General features: G+C 41.4%; 1 protein-coding gene across 1 annotated transcript in view; it reads right to left on the bottom strand.

Moving 5' to 3' along the window:
• Positions 1-10720: 10720 nt before the first annotated feature.
• The window catches only part of LOC126094619 (transmembrane protein 165), a 34055-nt gene continuing 31296 nt past the window's right edge, over positions 10721-13479 (bottom strand). Inside the window, exon 6 of the mRNA XM_049909099.1 lies at positions 10721-11449. Within this exon, the coding sequence (XP_049765056.1) occupies positions 11376-11449 (74 nt within the window). The 3' untranslated portion in view covers positions 10721-11375. The remainder of the gene's footprint in view (positions 11450-13479) is intronic.

The following is a 13479-nucleotide window of genomic DNA, read 5'->3' as shown; positions in this document are numbered from 1 at the left end:
TAGCTGATGACAGCCTATCACCACCACTGTCTTGCAGTAATACTATAGAAAAAATGACTGAGGTTATGGATGACGATTACGACTATACATACATGTCTTTATGTATATATTTGTGAATAGTTTTACAGTGGTTAATAGTGGTTAATGTATTACATGGCCACAATAAAAGAAAGTTTATTCTTCTTCCACATGAAAGAGAAAAAATTTGAGAACACAGGTCAAGCATAGAAACAATCCAAACTCTATCAAGATTGGGGGCGGGAAGAAGGAATGCATTGATGAGTGCAAAAATCATGGAAAGCCTGAGACATAAACTGCGGAAAGTTATCTGTGCACAAGCAGGAGCTGATATAAGAAAGCCATGAGGTCCACCACAGTTGGCCTCTGATGGTCAGCCCACACAGATACTGTTGGCAGAACATTTAAAATATAGCATGCCAGCAGCCTGGTGCCGCAGTGCACATCCACATATTACATAGAGGGTTATAGCACCAGGGTTATAGCACCCCTCACCCCTCGGGGAAAGGTTGCTCCACGGAAGTGGATGTTGGGACAACTGTTGAAACATCCATGGCCTCTGCGCTGGATGCTGCAGGTGATGATGGCAGTGGCAGAAGGAGATTCTGGGCTGGAACTGGTGAGTATAGGTGGAAGTGGAATGGCTGAGAATTCATAGTAACATAAAAAGAGACCAGTGACAAGGGTGCTTGTAGCACCTCAATGTCAGGTTCCTCAGCAAAGTGCAAGTGTGAAAGATGGTGAAGGCACTGGCCCCTTGGTTGGGGGCACAGTGGGCACGGATGTTGAAAGGCCCAAAGACGCCAGCCCAGCCAGTGGTAGAATAGCCAGTGACAGTGAAGCACTGTGGAAAGGTTCAGCAGCAGGTGCTGGGGCACTGGAGAGGCAGGAGGCGGTGACATCCACAAGGATAGCAGGTATTGCCTTGCAGCCGGGACACCCTATGATGCCAGGAGGCAGGAGAGGCATCTGACCCACAGCCACTGCCATGTGCAAGAATGCAACTGGTTGTGATGGCATGCTGCCAGCCCACCACTGGCATGCACCACACAGAGGCAGTGGCCTTGGCAGCTGTTTCCAGTTGTAGCTTGGACCTGTATTTGCCAACCACACCCACAGGACAAACACACACACACACACACACACACACACACACACACACACACGGCTGGCCGGAATCCAGCACAGTCGGCAGCTGAACCCCTGAGCCCCAACCGTGGAGCCAGGAGTGAACCACAGTGAGGGTCACGCAAATGGGCATTGGTGGGGCAGCATGGACAGATCAGGAGGGTGTATGGGTGGTGATCAAAGAGCATCTCAGCTGGACTCTAATCCCGCATCAGCATTAACCTGTAGGAACTCAAGAAGCGTGAAAGGGCATCATCCATGGAAGTCTTCAGTGACCCTTAAACAGGTTGGCACGACGTTCTACCAAGAGTGGGGGTGGAAAGGAGAAACAGTCACATGGTGGATGCAATGACAAGTGCAAAAATAGTGGAAAGCCTGAGACATAAACTGTGGAAAGTTATCTGTCACAAAACTTATAAGGCAATCCTTCAATACAAAAAAAGATTGGAGAGGGCCTGAATCAAAGCCAAAGCTGACATCAAAGGACAGCAGATAATGTATGGAAATTTAGAGAAAGCATAGACAACCAACAATCGGGAAGAATTTAGGAGGGGTCCTGCAAAATCAACATGGACACTGTGATGTAAGCCACAGAGAGAGCATTGCCCATGATGCTGCCTGGTGGGTAGCACTCTGAGAGCAGGCCGTGACAAGATGTACAATGTCATCATCCATGCTGAGCCAGTAACTTAATATACAAGACCCCCAGTGTACCTGATGTTGGAGATGAAGCAATCCCACTGTAGGACGGCCAGGATCACAACCCTATGTGATATGCTGTCCATAGCTAAAAGAACAGCACCTTCAAATACTGAAAGTCAGTGATGAGGGCAAAATTGCTGCACAAATGGTCAGAAGCCCTGCCCTGATGCCTGTCTGTCCAACCACACTGAATGAGGCGAACAACTTGATGCAAAACTGGATCAGCAACAACAGCTGCAATCTGGAAGCCCGGAACAAGAAACTCTTCCACTGTATGTTGCACCTCAACATCTACGTAACAACAGAGGGGTTCATCCTGCCCCATCAGAAGCAATGGATACTGATGCCATTATTAGCATATTATCAAAGCTCAAGCCACTTGATGATTATATGCAATCCATGTGGGACATCACCAGTTTCAATAAAGTGCTTTGTAAGTACAAGAAATTATTTATGTACACCTATGTCCATCATGTTGTTTGGAATTGTCACATGATACGAGTGTTGTCATTTTCTCCTGGCAGGAAGTTTGGAACTGTCCTGAGGTGGGCTTCCATCAGTGCTGTACTAGTGTCTAGGACTGTCTCACTCAGGGTGCCAACACCTGATGTCATCACATTCACTTCACCAGTGCCCGAAACTATCTTCCTCATCTCAGCTGTCAACCTCTGCAACTTATAATAATGATAATCAACAGGCTAGCAGCAGTCTCCTTACCCATCCTATTGGTTTACGACAGCAGCACCAGGTTAACTGCATGCCACATTTAAACTGTAAACGGAACCTTTCTCTTTTCCTGAACACACATCTACCTGTTCCGGAGAGGGAGCTCCTTCCAGTTTCCCACCATCCATGGTATCACACCATTAAGTGCTATGCAGTGTTATGTCGTGAACTAACACACCCCATGAAACAAGATGGTAATGGTATGGGAGAGAAAACCGTTGTCCACATTCAGGGGGAAAAAGCATGATATTGCGGGTGTTTCAATTACTGAGTGGTACCAAACATTTATCTTGAGTGCCATACTGGGCCAGTTTTCCGATGTGCAAAAGAGAAATTCTGGTAAGCCACTGAGCCTTGTACTCCACTTGGGTGTCTACTCACTTGTATATGATCCATTAAATAGTGGGTCCAGCTATATCTCTGGAACAGAGAACACAGTTGCTAAAAAAGGGTTCAAAATCTTGAAGAAGAATTTTGCTTTGTGTGGTCTTGCCCTTAAACTTGAGGACATACCTAAATTTGAGAGGCAGAATCTGCACATATCAGCTCGCATTTACGGCCTGAAGAAAGCAATCCTTAAAAAGAGCACAATGTGCACAAGAAGAAAGAGACAAATTATAAAGTCATTGGACCCCTCTACCTTTCCAAAGGGGGAGAATCAACAATACATATGAATCAATACATGCCCAAACTACTTTCCTTCCGATTGTCAAAAGATGATAGTGCACGGCATTTTTGTCCTAGATGTTTCAAACCATTTTCTACAAGTGAGTATTCGCCAAGCATCTGATAGACCGCTCTTCACAGAAATAAAAACATGTGGAAATGCCTACCGAAGCAGACAAGTTCTTAAAATTTAAAAGTGCCCACCATCAGAAGCATTCCCCTTTTGCTATATACACTGATCTCAAGTGCCTTCTAGCTGCTATGATACACTGTGAGGGTGATCCCACTGGCCCCCATAGTATCTTTACAGAGCAGCACATACCATATATGGTGGTGCACCATGTAGTATGCACATATGACCCAAGACATGTTGATTCATATCTCAGGGATAATCCTGCTGAGCTCAAATGACTTCCATGGAATGTTAATTGGATTATTCCACACCAGTATTCAAAGGACCAAATCACAGGAGAATGACACCTTACACAAGAATGCCACTGACTATCATATTTGTGGTCTATTGTTGTATAGAAAAGGAGAGATCACTGTCATCTAATGGGGATTTCTGCCACACGGCACACAATTCATTGAACTTGAAATACTGACTACCACACCACATACCTGTTTTCTTCCATGATTTGAGTGGGATGATAATCACTTCCTTATTGAGCACTTGGCTGATTTCAGCTTGGAGAATGACAAGGTTGGTGTCCTGCCTGATTCTGTTGAAAAATACATCTCATTCTCCAAGCAAATCACCGATAACATTATGTTCTGCTTCTTAAACAACTCACTTCAATATCTGCATGCACCATTTCAGGAACTTTCTAAGGCAATGTGTCAGGAGGATATGCATCTCACTAGCACTGCACATCCCAGTGGTGCAAAGTTTCAGCTCATGACGAAGAAAAGGATCTTCCCATACGAATATCTGAATTTGATGGAGGAACTCAACAAAACCACATAGTCTGACATAGCCACGTTTGCCGGTAACCTTACCGGCAATTCCATAATTGATGCAGAGTACAAGCATGCAGTGAATCTTTAGTAGGAATTCATCATCTCAAACTTATGGGGTTTACAAAGCTTTATACGGATAATGATTTTCACTTTCTTGCAGATATTTTTGAGAAATTTGAGTGTCTGTATGACCACGTACACGCTGGGTCCTGCCTTCTATTACACCGTGTCAGGGCTGCGCAAGTCAAATGTAGCACTCGTGCTTCTGAGTGTGTGTTGTTACTGGCCTCACCGATGTATGCTTCCACACATTCTCATTCCACCTTGGTCACACATCCAGTGTGCATAGCATCTACCTTGTTCTAGTTGGAGCCTAACACATCCTGGATCCTGCAACTGCTGTACAAGACACGCTGGACACTAACCCGGTGAATGTGCTTAAGAATCTGGTCCGTGACATTTTAACATGGGGTAACCACATTGCTGGCTGTAGTTTGTCGATTTCCAGCCTATCTTGCTTTTTTTGCTCTTTGCCATGGCTGTGTGGGTCGATTTATGGTTACAACCATTGGCCAAGAACTCTGTTTGTAGTATTTTGAGCTCAGGTGCTATGTTTTGGGTATCACTTAAGTGTTGCACATGAATAGTAAGAGAATGGATGACTGAGTTGTTCTGTGTTGGGTGACGGTTGGACTGGGCATGCAAGTACCTCTCTGTATGAGTAGGCTTCTGATATATTCAGATCGCAGTGTGCCATCTGTTGACCTCCTACTCTCAAGTCTAGGAATGTAGTTGCACCATTCTTCTCTGCTTTGAGCATGAACTGGATTTTCCCGTGTAGTTTGCTCAAATATTCGTGAAACCTGTGTAGCTCCGTCTCAACACAATTGTACTGTGCATATCAGGAATCCAATAAAACACCAAATCTCCGACATTGCTGCACCCAGAAAAAGATCCTGCAAGCATGGGGCCAACAGCTACTCAAGAGTATCATTCAGCATGACAGAAGTGCAACCCTTCCACAAATTGCTGCAGATTTCAATGCTGGGCCATCAACAAGCGTTAGCGTGCGAACCATTCAACGAAACATCATCGATATGGGCTTTCGGAGCCCAAGGCCCTCTCATGTACCCTCAATGACTGCACTACACAAAGCTTTACACCTCACCTGGGTTCCTCAACACTGACATTGGGCTGTTAATGACTGGAAACATATTGCCTGGTCAGACAAGTCTCATTTCAAATTGTATCAAGCAGATGGATGTTTACAGGTATGGAGACAATCTCATGAATCCATGGGCCCCGCACATCAGCATGGGACTGTTCAAGCTGGTGGAGGCTCTAATTGTGTGGGGCATGTGTAGTTGGAGTGATATGGGACCCCTGATATGTCTAGATATGACTCTGACAGATGACACATATGTAAGCATTCTGTTTGATCACCTGCGTCCATTCACGTCCATTGTGCATTCCGACAGACTTTGGTGATTCCAGAAGGACAATGCGACACCCCACATATCCACAATTGCTACAGAGTGGCTCCAGGAACAATCTTCTGAGTTTAGACACTTCTGCTGGCCACCAAACTTCCCAGACATGAACATTATTGAGCATGTCTGGGATACTTTGCAAAGTGCTGTTCAGAAGGGGTCTCCACCCCCTCATACTCTTACAGATTTATGGACTGCAGGATTCATTGGTGTTGGTTCCCTCCAGCACTACTTCAGACATTAGTCTAGTCCATGCCACATCGTGTTGTAGCACTTTTGCGTGCTTGTTGGGCCCTACACGATATTACACAGGTGTATCAGTTTCTTTGGCTCTTCAGTGTACTTTGCCACATTGTACATAAATGAGTTGATCCCATTCATGATCAGCGATAGAGAAAGGCCTTCTTTATGTAATATGGGCCTACATAAATTCGAGGAGGAACTGGAATTCTGGGAATGAGTCCCTTGGCTGTGTCAGGATCAATTCTTGAGTACTCCACTGAGGTCTGCATCTTTTGGACTATCTTAACAATGGGGTCCACCCTCATTTCATTGTAGATGGGATCATTTAATTACTCTTTCATCTTGTTTTCATACTGCACAGTGTCCAAGATGAAAGTAGAATAGCCATTATCTGCCCTTTCCTCTCACCTATGATCGTGCTTTGATAGCTTGGAACATAGTGAAACTGGGATGGTTTCTTGCACAGTTTTGTCAGTTACTATTGTACACGTATGCCAGATGCTGCTTACACATACTCTATGGTTTCTTCTGCAGGAATTTGCTCTGTTGTACAGTGAAGTCTTGTCCCATAGCCATAGCTTCTTTGGCCACAGTGCTGATCGAATGGATAGAACGATATGAGAGGTTTAGCACTGTTCAAGATGCATCCAGTTGAAGCTTAGTGTTCTGTGTCATCTTTTTTAGCAGCTTAAATTTCTTCTTCCGACTATTCGCACACAGGATATAAGTGATGCCCACTACATAACACCAGAGCTCAAAAGGCTGTGAATAGTATTCTTGGTCAATGGTTTAACCATAAATTGATACACGCAGCCATGGCAATGAATAAAAGAAAGCATGCTTACTCTATGTTAAGAATGTCACTAACCAGACCGGTAAACACCTTAACCAGGTTGGTGTCCAGCCTCTCTTCAACAGCAGTTGCAAGATCCAGGATGTGCTAGACGCCACCAAGGACAAGGTAGATGCTATGCACACTGCAAGTGAGTCCAAGATGGAATGACAATGTGGAGAAGTATACATCGGTAAGACCAGCAGGCCAGTAGCAAATGCATACAAGAGCACAAGTGTTACATCCAATTTGCACAGCACAACAAATCCGCAATGGCCAAACATCAGATAGAGTGCAGCAAGGAAATAAAATTTAATGAAATCTACATATTTGCCAAGCAGCCGGGAATGGTGAAATGCGAGATAAGAGAAGTCATTCAAATACGAAAATACCCTAACAACATGAATAGAGGATAGATTTGCCCCATCCCACCTGCCAGCCATCAGAGCCCAACAGGCTGCACTAACATGTGACGTGAGAATTACTGGCAAGCAACTGCTGCTGTGCTGTGACCATACAGCAGGAGGAAAATGGGAGCCGGCACTTCATTCACTGATGACTGCCAATCATGGCACACATTGCAAGAAGCAATAGAAAACAACACATACCCATTCCCTACACCACGGTAATCTATTACAATAAAGTTAAAACTTCTCCCACTTCATGTGACCAAACATATTTTTTAAAATTATGGTATAATGATTCATTACAAATAAGTGACTCTGGATACAAAAACACACACACACACATAGACCCAGGAAGAGGCTGAAAAACATCGGTTTCACCTGTAAGAGTTTTTATATGATGTGTACCATACCCAGAAAACTTTTATGTCAACTGTATCTGGTCAGAGAAGCTATGCAATTAAGAATGTAACTATCTCTTTGCCTTGGGCAAATATTGTATGTTTTCCATCTGAAGTGTGGATTATAGCATCAGACTTCTTCCAGATGTCACTCATCCTCTCTCTCATGGAGTAAATTTGGAATTTTACACACTGTTTCACTTAATTTTCATCTTAACCTCCATAGGAAAAAAAAAAAAAAAAAGTTTCATGAGTGCCCACCTGACCTCGAGAGTCAGCAGTACACCACAGCTAACATTGCTTCAACCCACATAACAATGCCAATGTTGCAGAGATGTAGAGAACAGAAACATACAAGGAGGAAGGAGGGGAAAAAGAAGAAGAGGTGCTATACTAAAACAGCAAGATTGTACACTTAACTTGAATGCTACACGATGGCTTTATGCTCCTGCATGCTTTAGCACAAGGGAATGAGTCTACAAGTAGGATGTGACTGCAGTGCCATCATTCTCGAACTAAACATACTTGCAGAACCACAGCGGGAAGGAACGAAGGCAGAACAGCAATGGTGTAACATCAGTTTTATAGAAAATTAGCAACCTGCCCCAGCTTCCCATGGCTGGCGCTAAGTATGTACAGACAAATTATTTCTCTGGCATAATGGTAATTAGAGTTATTACTGAAATTTAGAGAACAAAATTAGGTAATTGCATATCATCAGTTTCACCCAACTTAAACAATTTCATTAGCACATGCCAGAAAAGTTCTCAGGAGGCACGAATTTTACTGTTCCATATTTAATTGGCATTTGGAGTGACATCTCACGGAAATGATGAGAGCTGTGAGCTACCATATCATCTGGTCTGTCCACTTGCAGGGGCATTTCAGAAAGAACCATTGCCACTTGCCAGCTGCCGAACTATACCACTAGCATAGTGTGGTCCACCCAAATGCAACAGTGTCTGGCATGAGCTACAGCCATTGTGAGGCCGCAAGTCTTCAGTGCTAGCTGGGCTACATTTTGTGTGTGACCTTTTCCTGTATTGTCCTTCATCTCTCTTAAACATTAACTTCACATCAAAATATCTGTTCTTAACAGCCCAGTATCTGATACATCCTGCAGTGCAGATCATTTAGGAAGTCAGTGGTTGCTTACCTGGCCTCCTGGTAACAGTAACTTGGGCTGGCCTTGTGTCTGCCTCCTGCGGCAACAAACCTTCCTCATGAATCACAATCCCTACAGTAGTTCCAGAGATTATCCCAAACAAACACAAATAGTGGCTGGGGACTTTAATTTATATATGCATAGAGTGTATCCAGATTAACTATTTTATCATTAATAGTTCAAAATCGCTTTAGTTCCTGCAGGTGAATGTTTACATTTTTCGGACAACACCAATAAACCAGATAATGCCGACAGGCTTTTCAAAGTGCAATTCATGACTGATTATTTTTCCAAAAAGTTCAAAGAAACCTTTAATCCAAGTCAAACCATCTCAGTTGATGAAGGAATGATACCATGGCATGGACGGTTAAATTTTAAAGTTTACAATCCGTCGAAAATTACAAAATATAGCATACTATTTCGGATCCTCTGTGATTCAAGTACAGGATACATTACCTCATTCAAGATATATTCTGGCACTGGAAAGACTTTAGCAAAAACAGTGATGGAACTACTGACACCTTTTTATGGCAAGTGGCACCACCTCTACATGGATAATTATTATAACAGTGTAGAATTTGCAGAGAAGTTACTTGAAAAGAAAATTCGAGTTTGTGGAACAATACGGCAAAATAGAGGACTTCCGGAAAAATTAAAGTACGCAAGAGTCAATGCGTTCGAAGCTTGTCATCAATGGAAAAGTGAAGTCCTTGCATAGGTATGGAGAGCTTTGAAAACTAAAATGATACAAATGATCTCTACAATACATAATGTCACTTTGACTGACACTCAAATAAAATATAGAAAAACCAATTACACAATAAAAAAAACCTGAAAGTGTATTAGACTACAACAAATACATGAAAAGAGTGCATCGGGCAGACCAATATTTGAGTTATTACCCTACATACAGAAAAATTATAAAATGGTCAGAAAGGTCTGCAAGTACCTCTTTATGTCTGCTTGTGTCTGTATATGTGTGGATGGATATGTGTGTGTGTGCGAGTGTAAACCCGTCCCCCTAAGGTAAGTCTTTCCGCTCCCGGGACTGGAATGACTCCTTACCCTCTCCCTTAAAACCCACATCCTTTCGTCTTTCCCTCTCCTTCCCTCTTTCCTGATGAGGCAACAGTTTGTTGCGAAAGCTTGAATTTTGTGTGTATGTTTGTGTTCGTTTGTGTGTCTGTCGACCTGCCAGCACTTTCATTTGGTAAGTCACATCATCTTTGTTTTTAGGTATATTTTTCCTTCATGGAATGTTTCCTTCTATTATAAATTTTGTATTTATTTACGTATGTAAATCTTCGAAATTTTATGAAAGGAGGGGAACAGGGTTGTGAAATTATGAGAACTAATGTCAAGAACAGCTGCCACCAAGCCAAGTAATCCGAATTAGCACTGCCAGCGCCAAGCGAATACATATGTACAAGACGTGCGGACGGAAAAGTGTTACGCACCATGTCTACTGTGTGTGAAGTACAGCATCGTTTAGGCAACTTTAATGTAAACATGCAAAAAATTTAGTTTCACAGGTGTTCTTGTCTGGTAGATTCCTGTAAATAGAAGCAAATGTGAAGATAACTGTAGAAAACTAATTCTATTTGAAGTATTTTGAATGTCTTCTTATGCAGAAATTTACATACGCTACTCATCAGTTACACAGTTTACTTCAAAACTGCATAAGTAGAATTACTTTCCCATTTGCCATTTTTAGAATATGGGGTCTATTTGTTAACTAAAAAGAGATTGATAAAAGAGTAGTAGTTAATGAAGCAATTGCCAACATCAAGTTGTAACATTAATAAGCAGGATGGAAGGAGGGGATTAGAATTCTTTTCATTTACATGCCTGATCATTCAAAAAAGTAGATTCTATATTGGCCAAAAATAAATGCTAATTTCATCAAAAATACAAGATACATTTCCAGATATGTAATGATAAGTAAACTTTTTTATACAATGTTTATTAATCTTCAACACAGAGGAACATAAAACACACCTCTTGAAGGGCAACAAATAAATAAATACTTATTTGTTCAGATTGTATTAACACTAAGACTGTGTGAATATCACATAAAACATTTACTTTCATTTTAAAAATTATTTTGTACACGATACTCTAAACTACTAAAATAAATACACATATACAGTGAAGTAATTGTATGATTATGAAATGGCGTGACAATGATTTAAAAACATTATCTGACAAAACCACAGGAGAAAACCTTAGAAAAGGTCTCATTCTAAGAAATAATGTATTTGTTCATGGTCTGACTCTGCACTGCCATTTCTGGGATATCATATAACTAGCACAAATAGTGTGCTACGTCTTAACCTTTCCATACATGGTATTTATAAAAATAGCCTTAGTTATCAAAACTTAAAAAAGAAAGAAAAAAATAGTTTCTCCACCAATATTTTGTAACAGATATAATATCACATTGAAACACGGATCTCTTTGAAAAAATGATTTCTCAGCTAATACTGCATACTCTTATTCTTACACTTACACTTACACTTACACTTACACTTACACACACACACACACACACACACACACACACACACACACATTCTTCAACATGAGCCCTCAGTTCCTCCACCCTCACTTGTTACTTGGTGATTTAACCATTTTTGGCTCTCACTGCGCATTTGGGTCGAAAAATAACGACAGGATTCCAAAGAACAGGAACACAACTCCACCGAGTAGGGTAACTGTAACAGAAAAATCATTAATAAATTCACATGAAATCTGCAAATTATGTAACAGATATGACACACAGTCTTCAAATGACAAAGTACTCATCCCTGAACTTTCAACAAAATATTCAACAGCACTGTGCATTCTTTGATACTTTAACATTCATGTATATCATCAGAGTTGACCCATACAGGAGGCGAATAGATTGAGTATTCTTTGCTGTATGTGAGCAACTGCTGTTTGCTGACTTCCTTGAAATGAGTGGATATATCAGGAAGGCAAGGCTGTGTGTTCATGGTGTAAATGTGAAAATAAAAATAATTGTCTCAGTTTGTAACTCTATTAATTCCAAAGTTTGTCAGATGCTTGCACACAGATGATCTCTGCACATAATTCAATCTCCTAAAGAAGAAAAACGAATCAAAGTTTGCGACTGCATGCACCCCAGCCCCCCTCTTTCTTTGCCTAATCAGATAGTGAAGCAGTGTGCTCCATTCTCGACGACCAACCTAGACTTGTTCAAGTTCTGTCCAGAATATCATGACAGAAATCTAATACAACACAGGAAACTCTAATCATACTACATCCAATGGGAGAGCAGAATATTATTAGCGTTTACTGTAGGCATCACTGACTCGGTCCCACACGACATAGAAAGCAGCAAACTTCACTGGCAGCCTGTGTATTCAATAAATCTGCTTCCTACCAGTTATAACCCATTTGACATGGCAGAATTACCTGAACAAAAAATACTCCCACTAATTGGAGAATGGGTGAATTTTTCCATCAGTGAGTCTTGAATACTTTACAAACACAGTAAAATGAAACGATACACAGATCCATGACTTTCCCATAAATATAATGCTTAGTATACAGGAAATAATTTTGTTTTCTACATAAATTAATTTCTTTATTCTCCAAACCCCTTACTTTTAATTTTTTCATTTATAGGACACAGTCATTCAATACACTTTAACCAGTAATTTTTTTATTTTCTCTATTTCACACTCAAAGAGGAAAAGCCACTGCTTTGAATTGTTCCTTGGCTTCAGGTTGGGAATGAAGTTAGGTAACATGAACAATGATGTGGCACCATGTAATTCATATGGATTACACATTAGCATGTGCACATACTGAAGGGAAATAACTCAACCCTACTACTGGCAGTCAAATGTGAGCAACTGTGGCATCCATTTCATTAACAGCTCTCCTATGGATGAATGTTTGGACAGGATACTCATTCCACCTGTTTACACTCTGCAGTGCCAAGTGAATCTAAGTAACCATTTCTTCCCTTGTAATCTATACTGTATAGCCAGGAGGTACTAAAAGAGAAATATGAAGCTAAAATGTTGTACAATGATGTTTCTCAAATTTTGACTGATTTCCTTTACTGCTTGCTCATTGTACAGAGTGAACAACAACGGAGATAGGGATATCACCCCATCTCACTCTCTTCTCAGCCGCTACTTCCCCTTCATATCTTTTAACTCTTACAACTTCAGACACCATTATGTACAATTTGTAGATAACCTTTGTAGTGCATTGCAGCTCCCCTTGTTGCGACAAGAGAGACTTGTGAGAGCAAGTGTATGTCAGACACAAGGTTATCATCACGAGTGCTCTACGGAAGTGTGGCAGGACTGTTCTTAAACCCTATATACATAAAAGATATGACAGATGGGCAAGCAGCAATTTGCAGCTGTTTGTTGATGATGCTCTGGTGCACGGGAAGGTGTCGTCATTGAGTGTCTGTAGGAAGATACAAGATGACGTGGACAAAACTTCTAATTGGTTTGATGAATGACAGCTAGATTTAAATGTAGAAAAATGTTAAGTTACTGCAGATAAGTAGGAAAAACAAACCTATAATATTCAGACAGAGCATTAGTATGTCCTACTTGACACACACAATCACTTAAATATCTGGGCATAATGTTGCAAAGAATGGGAATGAGCATGTGAAGACTGTTGTAGGGAAGTGAATGGTCTACTTCCCTGGCAATACCCTCTCTCCATCCATAAAATTCTCCTGCTATGCAAT

Source organism: Schistocerca cancellata, chromosome 8, assembly GCF_023864275.1.
Source record: "Schistocerca cancellata isolate TAMUIC-IGC-003103 chromosome 8, iqSchCanc2.1, whole genome shotgun sequence".
NCBI classification, from domain to species: Eukaryota; Metazoa; Arthropoda; class Insecta; order Orthoptera; family Acrididae; genus Schistocerca; species Schistocerca cancellata.
This window is presented reverse-complemented; position numbering and strand designations above follow the sequence as displayed.